Raw genomic sequence first — 12442 nt, 5'->3', positions numbered from 1 at the left:
ACGAAAAATGGGGCTCATGGTGATGACCCCAAGGCCTATGATGAGGCGATATCAGATATCGACTCCGAGAAATGGTTAGAGGCAATGAGATCAGAAATTGATTCGATGCACTCAAACCAAGTCTGGACCTTAGTAGATCCACCTGAGGGTATTATACCTATTAGGTGTAAATGAATCTTCAAGAGAAAGATAGGTACAGATGGGAATGTGGAGACATTCAAGGCTAGGCTCGTAGCGAAAGGTTATAGTCAGCACGAAGGCATTGACTATCAGGATATCTTTTCGTCCGTAGCCATACTAAAATCCATCCGCATATTGCTTGCTGCTGCAGCCTATTTCGATTATGAAATATGGTAGATGGACGTGAAAATGACATTCTTAAATGGATATCTTGAGGAAGATATCTATATGGAACAGCCGCTTGGTTTCACATCCAGTGATGATGATCACAAGATCTGCAAGCTGCAAAGGTCCATTTATGGACTTAAGCAAGTATCTCGGAGCTGGAATACTCGTTTCAATGATGTGATCAAAATATTTGGTTTCATCAAGAACGAGGAGGAACCATGTGTGTTCAAGAAGGTCAGTGGGAGCGCAGTTGTCTTCCTCGTACTGTACGTAGATGACATCCTCCTGATTGGGAATGATATTTTCATGTTGACCTCAGTCAAAATATGGTTGTCTAAGGAGTTCTCTATGAAAGATCTAGGAGAGGCATCCTTTATACTGGGTATTAAGGTCTATAGAGATAGACCAAATAGGATGCTGGGATTTTCACAGAAGATGTACATAGAGGAGGTGCTAAAAATGTTTAGCATGGAAAACTCCAAAAGAGGTTTAGTACCTTTTAGACATGGCATTCATCTCTCCAAGAAGATGTGCCCTAGCACACCTGAGAAGATTGAATGCATGAGCAAGATCCCTTATGCTTCCGCAATAGGGAGCCTCATGTATGCCATGCTATGTACACAATCTGATATAGCCCATGCTGTGAGTGTCACAAGCAGATATCAGTCGAATCTAGGCGAAGAGCACTGGACTTCTGTGAAATGTATCCTTAAGTACTTGAGAAGGACTAAGGATATATTTCTAGTCTTTGGGAATGGAGAACTCCAGGTTCAGGGATTTACAGACTCAGACTTTATGTCTGATATAGATGATCGAAAGTTGACATCTGGGAGTCTGTTCATTTACAATGGTGGTACAGTTAGCTGGAAGAGTTTCAAGCAGATGGTAATTGCTGATTCCACCATGGAGGCAGAGTATGTTGCTGCATCGAAAGCTGTGAAGGAGGCATTCTAGTACAAGAAGTTTGCCGTAGAGCTTGAAGTGTGTCATCGGATGCCATCCCTCTTTACTGCGATAATAATGGCGCCATAGCCCTAGCTAAGGAGCCAAGGTGTCATCAGAAGTCCAAGCATATCGAGCGGCGATTTTATCTGATCCGTGATTATCTCGAAAAATATTATGTCGAGGTTAAGAGAGTCGACTCCACAGATAATATGGCAGACCCACTGACAAAGCTATTAGGCCAGCAAAAAATTGAAGCCCACCTTGAGAAGATGGGACTTAGATATGTAGCCAATTGGCATTAGGTCAAGTGGGAGTTTGTTAGATGTGTGCCCTAGATGCCAGATTGGCTGACATATTCCTGTATAAATGTAAGGGCAAATTTATAATTTTGACTATAAATGAATAAAAGGGTTATTCTACTATCACATTGTGTACATTATGTCTGTGATACATCCTTTGAGTTAGTAGGAATGTTAATTCATATTTTCAAGAGTTAAAAATTTAAGGCATGAATTTACATAACTAACTCATAAACAGCTCCTGATCATAGGATCATCACGAGGATGGTGATCGATCCGGAAGGTTGGTGAACGATTGCTTTTTTAGGATAGATGTGTCTTGAGTCTATGGTGTGGAGACACCGAAGCGAGAGTACAGGTATTCATTGAGAACGAGAGTACTGAGCGTGACCACCTCGAGTAGTCATAAGGAAGTCTACCTTCTCGTCGATGACTAGCTCGATGCTGCAGCTGTGTGTCTAGTTCTTTGACCTGAGGTACATCGACAGTTCACCTTGAGTGTGTTATAGTTTGACTACACCATAACTCGATCTCCTAGCCATTCAGAACTCTGAGGTGTATGTTGGCTGTAGCATATTCATTGTAGGAACCAGATTGCATCAAGATCGGATCTATCAACCTCGGTAGATAAGAGGAGTAGTCCTATGATGATCGAAAGATTGAGTCCTTAAGCCCATGGCCATGGCAGAGTGAAATAATGGAAAAGAGTTTTTCATTAAGGTTTCACATCAAACATGGATCGATCAATTGATTCATATGACTGATGTTGGGTTTGACGAGTTCACCTTAATCCTAATTCAGTCGGGACTCATGATAGAAGAACTCAATCACACAGGTAGCTGCACCGATAGGTTCATCTTCATTTCTGATGGGTTGCCACCATATACTGTTAGGTGTCACTGGTGGATTTTAGGAGCAATTAGAATGATCTTGATGGTCGATCATTCTAATTGTCTGAATCAGAAGAGTTCTGATCCATCGAAAGGAGTTTCGATGATGTCGATGATGAGATCACGACATGTCTCATTACCATACGGAAATGAACCTAACTGGATTACACAAATAAGAGTTAGGATCTGGATGTCATCAATTGAGCTAGCCCAGTTCGATTGATTTGGATTAGATCCAATTAGGTTCAAGAAAATCGTGCTAGCACACGATTGAGCCTAACTTTCTCCTCATGTAATCTTTTCTATCTCGACTGAGCCAAATGTGATTTGACTCACCCAGAGAATCTTGAGAAGGTTTCTCTCAGTCTGACTGGAGCTAGTCCAGCTCAGAAAGGACTTGTCTTAATTTATGAGATAAATTTAAGATAACACCTGCTAATTCCTGTCACCTGCCATTTCTGTTTTAGGACATTGGTCAAACGTTGACTCATAGACCTTGGATTGAAGGCCACTTGGCAAGAGGTTATTGGAGATTTTTTGTGAAGTGTCCACCTGCTAAATTGGACCTCAAAGTGGGCACCATATTCAGATTGGGCGTGCGCCCCAAGTGGATAAGGATAGAGTCCCATGAGATGAGGACTCTGATCCCTTGATCAACTTGGACTGTGGGGCACCAATCTCGCTGTGCTTATCCAGTGTTGGCGCCAACAGTAGGAGGGATTGTGGGGATTCTTATCTGATATGATTAGATGACATCACTCCACCAATCAAAATTTTTTTAGAATTAATTAGAATTTTTTGATTGGTCGAATGATGTGGCATTGCATGGCGCAGCAAGGTCTATTTAAACCCTGTCTACGCCTAGGGTTTAGAGTCTCTGCTCAATACCCAGCAAAAGCCTGAAACCCCTCCACTTCTCCATGTCTCCTCTGCTCCTCTCCCTCCCCTCTTCACGTTCAAGAGGTTGGGCGTTCATCTGGTGCTTGTCCAAGGCGTGGTGGCTCTTTGATTAGAAGGCTGCAGAGATTTGTCGAGAAGCTGCTGCTCCAGCTTTAGAAGATCTTTTGAAGATCTTTCAGATCAGATCCAGATCTGATTTTCGGAGCAAAGATTCGTGAGGAGAAGGTGATCCAGATCCTGCTTGAGTGGATACCTGTAGAGGCCAGACGACTGCGTGACTATTTTAGAACCTCGGACATTGCTGCGATCATCTACAGGATAATCAGTTATCCTAGAGGTATTTCTCTATTCCTCATGTTTTCAGATTTAATTTTAGATTTAATATCAGATAATAGGAATTAGATCTAATAGATCTTAGATCTGAAATATCGTAGGATAAAAAAATTTGAAATATTCCACCCCAGATCTCATTAGATCTGGAAGATCCTACAGAGAAAAAGCCGATTTTCCCTTCAGAGGGACCATTGAGGAAGAAGGGAATCGATACTCTATTGCTGAGGTGATTGACTATGCCATCATATCGAAGCTTCTACAGCCCTCGAACCTGTAAATTTTTAGTTCGACACCATAATCCAGTCGAGAGAAGGGAAGGGAATCACTGATGAAGAAGGAAATCAGTAGAACGTTTGCATTTACCCTCGTCCTCTTCAATCCAAATCTTCAAACCATCTCTCTCTATCTCCGTCTCTTTATTTCTTTTTATGTTGAATCTATCTCTCATTAGCAGTCGGTGTTTAAGAATATGGATGACACATCATGCTAGCAAGATTGCACGTCATCCTAATAGGTTGACACCTCATTTTCACGTTTGCATCTTAACGATAAACTTCGACACTAGCTGATGACAGGCCAACATTGCAACAAATTAGATAATATACGTAGTTGATTGTAAAAATTAAAAGTTTATGCTAAAATTAAAAATCTTCAAAAAATATAGAATTTTTTTTTGTAATTAACCTAAGAAAAAAATACATTGCGTGGATTCAAAAATTTGCTACTCTTGTTATTCAAAAAAGAAAAATTAGACCATTTAGATTTTGTTGTATTGCTCCCCCATTAATTATTTCCAAGGTCTAACCAAGGGCATATTGTTCTCAAGACTTTTATTAGTTGGGTGATCCCTTCCGTTCCGAACCTAGTGACGGTACACTTAGATGCCTTCTTAGATACAACATCCCTAGATGGGGACCGGTGCGTCCATGGGAAGAGCTAAGAAAGTGTCTCGTCTTGCCCTCCCGACAAGAGGCATCCAGCTCTTGGTGGCCTGTCCCACCATATATTAATTATAAAGCTTAATTTTCTATGTACACGAACTTGCGAAACTTTTGCAAGTATCGTGGAAGGGATCCCGTAGCCGTGGCTTCGCGCGAGCCAGACGGTGAGGAAACACGCGGTGGGGCAACCCTCCAGCACGTGTCCGAGAAAGCATATATGACAACTTTTGTGCACAGCGAAGGCAAATTTTAAAATCTTTTAGAAAATTAGCTACGCTGCTTGCCTCAAACCATTATCCATTAAAAAGAGTAAACAATTTTTAATATATGTGATATGGCCAGGATTCAACGCTCCGACAACTATTAGTGCTCCAATGGCTACGCGATACATGATGCACACATATTTAAAGCATCGAGTGAAATGCCGAGGAGCAATTGTTATTAGATAGAACGTGAGGAGTAGTTAGTATTCGTTCCTTGATTTCGGAGTTGGAAGCGGAACGGCACCATGCCCTCGTCTCTATATAAAGCGGGCCTGGAGCGATTTTGACCGATGAAGTACTTCAACCTTTTTTCTATATACCTTGTACTCTTTAAGATCATCTTTCTGCTGTTCCACCAAAGCTCTATATGATTTAACTATTGGAGGATCCCCTGTTGTATTAAATCCGGCCACCTCCGAGCTTTTATTTGCTCGTAGAGCAGATTGGACTCACCCAATCCCCTGTTGTATTAAATCTGGCAACCTCCAAGCTTTTCTTTGCTCATGGGGCATATTGGCCTCACCCAATTTGAGTAAACAGACCGATCAGCCAAAGCCAGCTAACTAGCAGATCACTGACAATATGTATCCTGTTATTCAAGGACCAATTTAATCTGATCCAATTTATGTGAACCGACAATCATTTCCAATCCACAATAAAATCTCTACTCCAGCATGAAGTTACTTCAATTCTACCAAAAAAAAAAAAACATAAAGTTACTACTACTGCAATCAGTATAACTAATTAATCATAAAAAAACCATTTAATCTCGGCATATCAGTTGGTATGTTTGGGTGAAATGAGCACCCAAAAAAGAAAAACAGGTGTATTTTTCCAAGCTAGCTATTTATACTCAATCCTATGCCTCCCATTGCTTGGCACCATTCATCTCGTTGATTTTTTCATCATCATCATCATCCATGAACCGCTTCCAGAACCAGTGCTTCTTCCACACCCTCTCCGTCATCTCTTCAATGGGCACGTTCTTGGTCTCCGGCAGCAGGAAGAGCACGAACACCGACATCACCAGCACCCACCCGGAGAAGAAGGCGAAGATGGCGTACTTGAGGTGGCACAGCATGGACAAGAACGCCTGCGCGATGACGAAGGTGAAGAGCAGGTTCACACACACCGTTATGCTCTGCCCCGCCGACCGCGTCTCCAAGGGGAACGTCTCGCTGGGGATGAGCCACCCCAGTGGCCCCCACGACCACGCGAACGCCGACACGAAGGTGCACACCATCACCACCACGAACACCGCGTATCCATGGCTCAGGTTGTCGGAGTGGTCGGTCACCTTGATGCCCAGGATGACCGAGATCACCACCTGGGATAGAAACATCTGCACCCCGGCCTCCAGGAGCAGCATCCGCCGCCCCACCCGGTCCACCGAGTAGATCGACACGACCGTCGATAGCACGTTCACGGCGCCGGTGATGACCGCAGAGTACAGGGACGCGTCGCTCTTGAACCCCAGCGTGTTGAAGAGGACCGGCGCGTAGAACATGATGGCATTGATCCCCGTGAATTGCTGGAAGATCTGCGACATTTATTTATTTATATTGGTTTTCTTAGATTACTTATATGAGACATGACGGAAGGTGTTCGACCTTGGTTGCAGGTTAAATCTGTAGGTATATGTACCTGGAGGAGGATGGCGATAGTGAGCTGGGGGATGTTGCGGCGCTTGATGAGATTGCGGAAAGGGTGCTTCACTTGCTGGGCGATGCGGCTGGCTTCGAGGATCTCGTTGAACTCGGGCTCGATGTTGTCGGTGCCGCGGATCTTTCGGAGAACCGCCTTGCCTTCCTCCAGGCGGCCGCGCTCGATGAGGCTGTTAGGGGTGTCGACCACGAAGAGTGCGCCAGCTGTCAGGAGGACTGCCGGTATGCCGGCGAGCGAGAGAGACAGCCTCCATCCCCATGGGTGGATTCTGAGTCACAAGACAAGGTCGAGTTAGGAAACTGGCTGAATGATGCATTGCATCTTTGAGGAGTGACGAGAATAGAAGAAATTGGGAGTTTGGGCGTGGGAAATACTTGGCAGTTCCATAGTTGACGAGGTTGGCAAAGAGGATGCCGATGGTGACATTGAGCTGGAACAAGATGTTGAGACCCCCACGGATTCTGGTAGGTGCGATTTCCGAGAGGAACAGAGGGACTGCCTGCAGAGCAAGGAACGGAAGATGTAAGTTGAAGAGGAAAAAAAAGAATGCACCACCTTGAGCAGCTCTGTTTGTTTTTGAAATTGAGATAAATTAATAAAGTTTCAGAGCTGGTAAACAAGTTTGCTACCAAGTTAAGCTTGAGAATAACAAGTTTATGTTCAGTTATCTTGAACAAGGTCAAAATGAAGTTTTGTTTAGGAGTATTTGATCCAATAATTCCAAGTCCCGCACTAGGCTGGAGTTTAGCTGACATAAGTCTTGTTGATTTTAAGTCATTGGGAGGGCAAATAGAAAAACCGAAATTACTTTTAAGAAGATGAAAACAAAAGAATTATACTGATATTTAGCTGGCTACGAGGTTTTCACACATGCCCCGACCACAGAATTCTTGCAAATTCTACTGATGGAGTAGGCCTCAAACCATCACCAAAGGATCCAGGTTGTATCTTTTGCATGAAAGAATGATTCCTTTCTTTTCGTGATGTCAATCATTGGATTATGCAAAATACGTTTTAGGATCCAGGCAGACAGGGAGAAGACAGAAATTGGAGTGCTTTGAAATCTGTGCAAGGCATGGTCCTATGGTTGATGTCATGAAAACTAATCTATCATTATTTCACATGGAAGATATAACCCGAACCCATTACCAAAAAGAAGAACTCCCTGAAGGACAGGGATAGTCTACAAATAGGCCAAAAATGACTCCAAATTAGGTATGAGCCATGGTCTCTAGATTTCCAAACCCTCATCTCGGTGTTCTCTGGTTTGCATTACTAATGCCTGGATGGAATACTGAGGTACATAGACACGGCTCACTTTGGATGGCAATCAGCGGCCAAGAAGTCAGCATATGTACACACACAAAAGGAAAAAAAAAAAAAAAAAAGCAAAATGAAGTTGCGTCATACTTGAAAAGAAAGAGCTCAGCCTCCTCGGCTTTTTCTTTATGTAATTTTTTGTCGAACTTCCATCATACATAGAATTGGTAAAAGAAGTATAATTCGAGTTTAAACAGAGAATTTCCTCAAGAAAGAAACGGATGCAACCGGTGGGCTAGAAATTCTTTAGTCCAAAGGTGTACTGAAGCATCAGCATAGAAAAAAACGAAGACTACAAGGGATGGGCATGACAACATTGTTTCTGACTCTTGGAAAGCAAATCGCTGTAGAATATCATTCAGAAGAGAAAATTTAACTATTTAATTTTCCTTGATCATGCCTACCTTTAACGCAGACAAATCAAATAAAGGTCTAGATTCTGATAAAATATATAGTGACAAACCGGAAGAAGCCAAGCAAACTAAGACCAACATGAACGCACGGCGTCACGGCTAAACTATTCAAACCAATACTACGGAAAAATAAGCCACATGACGTGTTCGTTTTTATGCAAGGACAAAGATATACGGTCATATCTTTTGACATACTGTTCTTTCCCTCTCGGAAATTTGATTCTCTTTCTGACTTGCATAGGTTGTGACCAAAGCCATCAACGTGCACCAGTCAGAGACGGCGCCCAACTTTCGTTGCATTTGCTCGTTTTCTTTATTTGTACAAATCTACAACGTTTTATGAGTATTTTAACTCATGTCACCATCCTCAAATCTCAAGGTACCATGCCGTGGAGCTAGCTTAATCATATATAATGTTTTATTTAAACTTATTGGGTAAAATATTTCCATACTTTAGAAGTGGACATGAAAGCCTACCATTCAAAATACCAAACCATTTCCTACTACAAGAATTAATTATGCAGTTTGGTGAACCATTCAGTGATATGATTCAATATTTGCTAATTATTGACTCGATCAGCTATACTTTCTGAGCAACTACTACTAAATCATTTCTCCATTTAATTTAGTAAATAAATTATGTTTCCATGGACTTTTTAGCACATATTATGGTTTCTTCAACTTTAAGCTGAAAATGCTATGAGTTAAATAAACTAAGAATTAACAGAGTAATTTAAAGTGAACTAACCTGATTAGCAAATCCTACACCACAGCCAAGAAGAATCCTGCCAACTATAAGCATGGCAAGGTTTTGGGCGGCTCCATTGAAGATGACCCCAATGATGAAGAAGATACCGGCGATAAGCATTGTTAGCCTCCGGCCGAGGCGACGAGTAGTGTAGGAGGCAAAGAAGGTGGCAATGAGACCAGCCAAATAGAGGGAGGAGGTGAACAATTGGAGGCCTTGATTGTCATACTTGCAATAGTTGCTGTCTAGCCCTGGCTCATTCTTTTTTCGATAGACCTTGGGAAAGAATTTGATCAAAAAATCATCCATCGACGTCACACCCCCTGTCAACAGAAACCAAATATCTCAATAAATCAAAGATTCTCATATGGCTGAGCTGATTTCAATATAGTGATTATCTTCTTGGAAATGGCCGACCAAATTCTTACTGTGACAACACACTTAGAAACCTTTTCTTGAACCAATGGGACATTGCCATAACTTTTTTTTTTTTTTTTTGATGAATAGCTATTTATTTCTCTTTTTTCTTTTTGCATGGGCTCTTATTGGTAGATCTATTATATTTCTTTGATGCCCTATAAATCTTTAAGAATGTAACTATTCTTTAGTTTTCCCTACTAAAGAGACTTTAGTGTTAGTAGGTAGGAGGCGTTTAGGTGCAATACTGTACAATTGTTTTAAATTTTTAGTAAGTGCTTGTAGAGTTATCTGGTTAATAGAACGGAATCTTAAAATATACCAACTAATATTTTCTTTCGATTAGGTTTTTCTATGGTATTTAATTTGTTTGAAACATCTATTTTATCTCTTCAAACATAAGGTCAAGAAAAATCCAAATGGAAGAAAGACCATAAAAAATCTCAGCTTTTTATTTGTTAAAAGCATAAATTTTAGTTTCAACTAGCATATTATCCACATGATGTGCATGATACACTTCTTATTTACAAAATATGCTACTTTAAAATATTTTTATTAATTATATAAATATTTAGAAAATAATATATAATTAATTATATAATTATTTTTTAAAATATTTTTTTCCAAAGAGATTAATATGAAGGAGTATAGTTGTTCAGATAACATTTTAAAAAAAAAAAAAAGGTCCACAACCAATGTAACGCATCATCACTTCGTCTCACCCAAAAAAGAAAAAAAAAAAAAGAAGTCCACCATTCCGATCCTTGTAGTTCCTTTAATTAACAGAGAGTCGCAATGGGACTATGGCAAAGTCAATTACAAAAACGTCCTTCACTTTGCTCTAAACTATAAAAATACCCTCCACAAAAACTACAACGTGAAAAAATTAATTTACAGTGTTGCGAGGTTCTGAGTTAAAATGCCTTTTTGTTTGACTAAACTACAAAAATGCCCTCATAGACGCTCCCATGTGAAATTAAATGATACATGTGGATAGAGGCGCTGCATCCGTTTATATATATATATAAAGATTGGACAAAGTTCGGGTGAAGGCCGACATAAATGTAGAAGAGAGGGCGGGATGTGACATCCAAGTACCTTGTATTAATAAGAAACCCTCACTTTTATTGATAATTTAAAAGGAAAATATTTCCGGTCCATTTGATTAATTATATGATTTCACCTATTAACAAAATTGCCCTACTTCTACATGGATAATTGATTTCTTAATAACAATGGGTTGGAAAATCACTATCCTAATTTTAAAGATAAAAATCCTCTCTGGTTAACATCTCTTGTAATATTGTGTGATTCCACAACACACCGGATTAGGCTTACCTAACTCTTTATTCTGAGAGAAAGATACCTCTAACAGTTTGACCGATCATATGTTTAATATTAAACATTGCTTATTAAATGTTTCCTTCACCTAAATCCTTTAAAAAAAAGGCCATGCTTTGTAGATACTTTTATGAAGAATTAATAACTTTGGAGGTTTTTCTTTATAACTGAATAAAATAAAAGGCTTGCATCCCTTACAACCCCACCAAAAAAAAAATCAAAGCGTTTTTTTATGACGATCTCACACCGTGTTTGACTGTAATATAACCTCGTTTTGTTACAAGAGCGTTCCAGCGGATTTTATACGTATTAATTTCCCCAACTGAAGTCTGCAACTGGGACCAATAGCCGAGAAGGCCTTAAAGTGACAATTTCTAAAACAAGTTCTCCAAGAAAATATCTGTTTGGAGAATAGAAAAAATTTTCCAGAAGATGGAAGCAGCTATTATTGCTTGGCGCTGGGTTGTTCTTTTTCTTTTAAAACCAACAAAGCCACAAGATTTTAAAGCCTTGTTTACGACGTAATTATTCAAATCCTAAAGAACATTAACATAGTAAAAGTCCGTCAAGACAAAGAAAAACAAATTAAAAGCAGAATATTTTTCAAAGGTCCTGCATGCAAAATTTCAAGAATAGAAAAAAAAAATAACATAGAAAAATTTTTATAAAAAAAAAAAAAATCCAAATTCATCAAGATAATATGAATACCTCTACGAGCCTACCTCAACATGGAAAGAAGAAAAAAATCTATGTTCCACACCGATATTCATGGAAAAGAAAAAGTAAGACGAAAGCAATTAACAAGTGTCGTCAGCCACTTGGTTTTTTTCCAAAAAGAATGGAGATTCCAAACCAATTCCATGGTACTCCACTTTTATCTCTAATTAATAATCATATATCAGCAAGAATTAGATGCATGTGAAAGAAAACTCTTAAAAAAACAAAGAAAAATTATATGTTAAAGTGGGGAAGGGGATTCTCACCTGAAACACCAACGTCGTATCCAAACATCAACCCACCGGTGGCAGCCATGATGCAAGAGACGACCACAATCGGCGTGATCTTCGCCTCGAATTCGGTGCCCGGCGGTGCCGCCACCGAGAACCCTCCGGCCGGCATCGTGAACCAGAGAGAGAAGAAGAAGAAGAAGAAGAAGAAACTTGGAAGCGATAAGAAGGCTTATCCACAAAATCTCAGACCACCAAAGACTTTCTTCCACTCAGAAGCTCAAAAAAGCCGGGCTTCCAAGACCAAAGAGAGGTAGGCTTCGTTTTATAGAGCTCGTGAGGGAGTCCGTATATGAGAACTTTCCTTAGTGGGACCCTGGAGATAGTTTTTTTTATCCTTCTTTTTTTTTGTTAGAACACCCCTGGAGTTCTCTTTTATGGTAAGAAGACCTTGAAGATGGTTGGGGTCTCGATGGCTGTTCCCGGACGGCTAGCCGGTCAATTAACGGCTCTTAGGGCCAGCTAATTGATAGTGTGAAGTTGGAAAGGTTGCCATATTTCCAAGTTTCTTCCGTTTTTTTTTTTTTTTTTGGGAAATCTTGACGTTGACCATATTATAAACATGACAGAAGATAGGCACCACGTGACGTGGAATTATAGATTTTTAATTGT

The 12442-nt window shown here is 40.3% G+C and overlaps 1 protein-coding gene across 1 annotated transcript; it reads right to left on the bottom strand.

The window, feature by feature from the left end:
- Window positions 1-5656: 5656 nt before the first annotated feature.
- On the bottom strand, window positions 5657-12138 carry LOC105032465 (sugar transport protein MST4). The gene is made up of 5 exons (XM_010906918.4): window positions 11807-12138; window positions 9066-9388; window positions 6959-7083; window positions 6564-6852; window positions 5657-6459 (listed from the first exon to the last, which is right to left on the bottom strand). The coding sequence occupies exons 1-5, from the start codon at window positions 11940-11942 to the stop codon at window positions 5779-5781; spliced, it is 1554 nt and encodes a 517-aa protein (XP_010905220.1). The 5' UTR covers window positions 11943-12138; the 3' UTR covers window positions 5657-5778.
- Window positions 12139-12442: the final 304 nt, after the last annotated feature.

The sequence above is a fragment of the Elaeis guineensis genome, chromosome 13, assembly GCF_000442705.2.
Source record: "Elaeis guineensis isolate ETL-2024a chromosome 13, EG11, whole genome shotgun sequence".
NCBI lineage: Eukaryota > Viridiplantae > Streptophyta > Magnoliopsida > Arecales > Arecaceae > Elaeis > Elaeis guineensis.
This window is presented reverse-complemented; position numbering and strand designations above follow the sequence as displayed.

What these genes read in the sequence shown, in the direction of transcription:
- LOC105032465 (XM_010906918.4), bottom strand. Translation starts at nt 11,942, where the DNA reads ATGCCGGCCGGAGGGTTCTCGGTGGCGGCACCGCCGGGCACCGAATTC. An exon ending in ATACGACGTTGGTGTTTCAG is followed by an intron (nt 9,389 to 11,806) that starts GTGAGAATCCCC and finishes TTCTGTTGACAG; the next exon opens with GGGGTGTGACGTCGATGGAT. An exon ending in GTCAACTATGGAACTGCCAA is followed by an intron (nt 6,853 to 6,958) that starts GTATTTCCCACG and finishes CTTGTGACTCAG; the next exon opens with AATCCACCCATGGGGATGGA.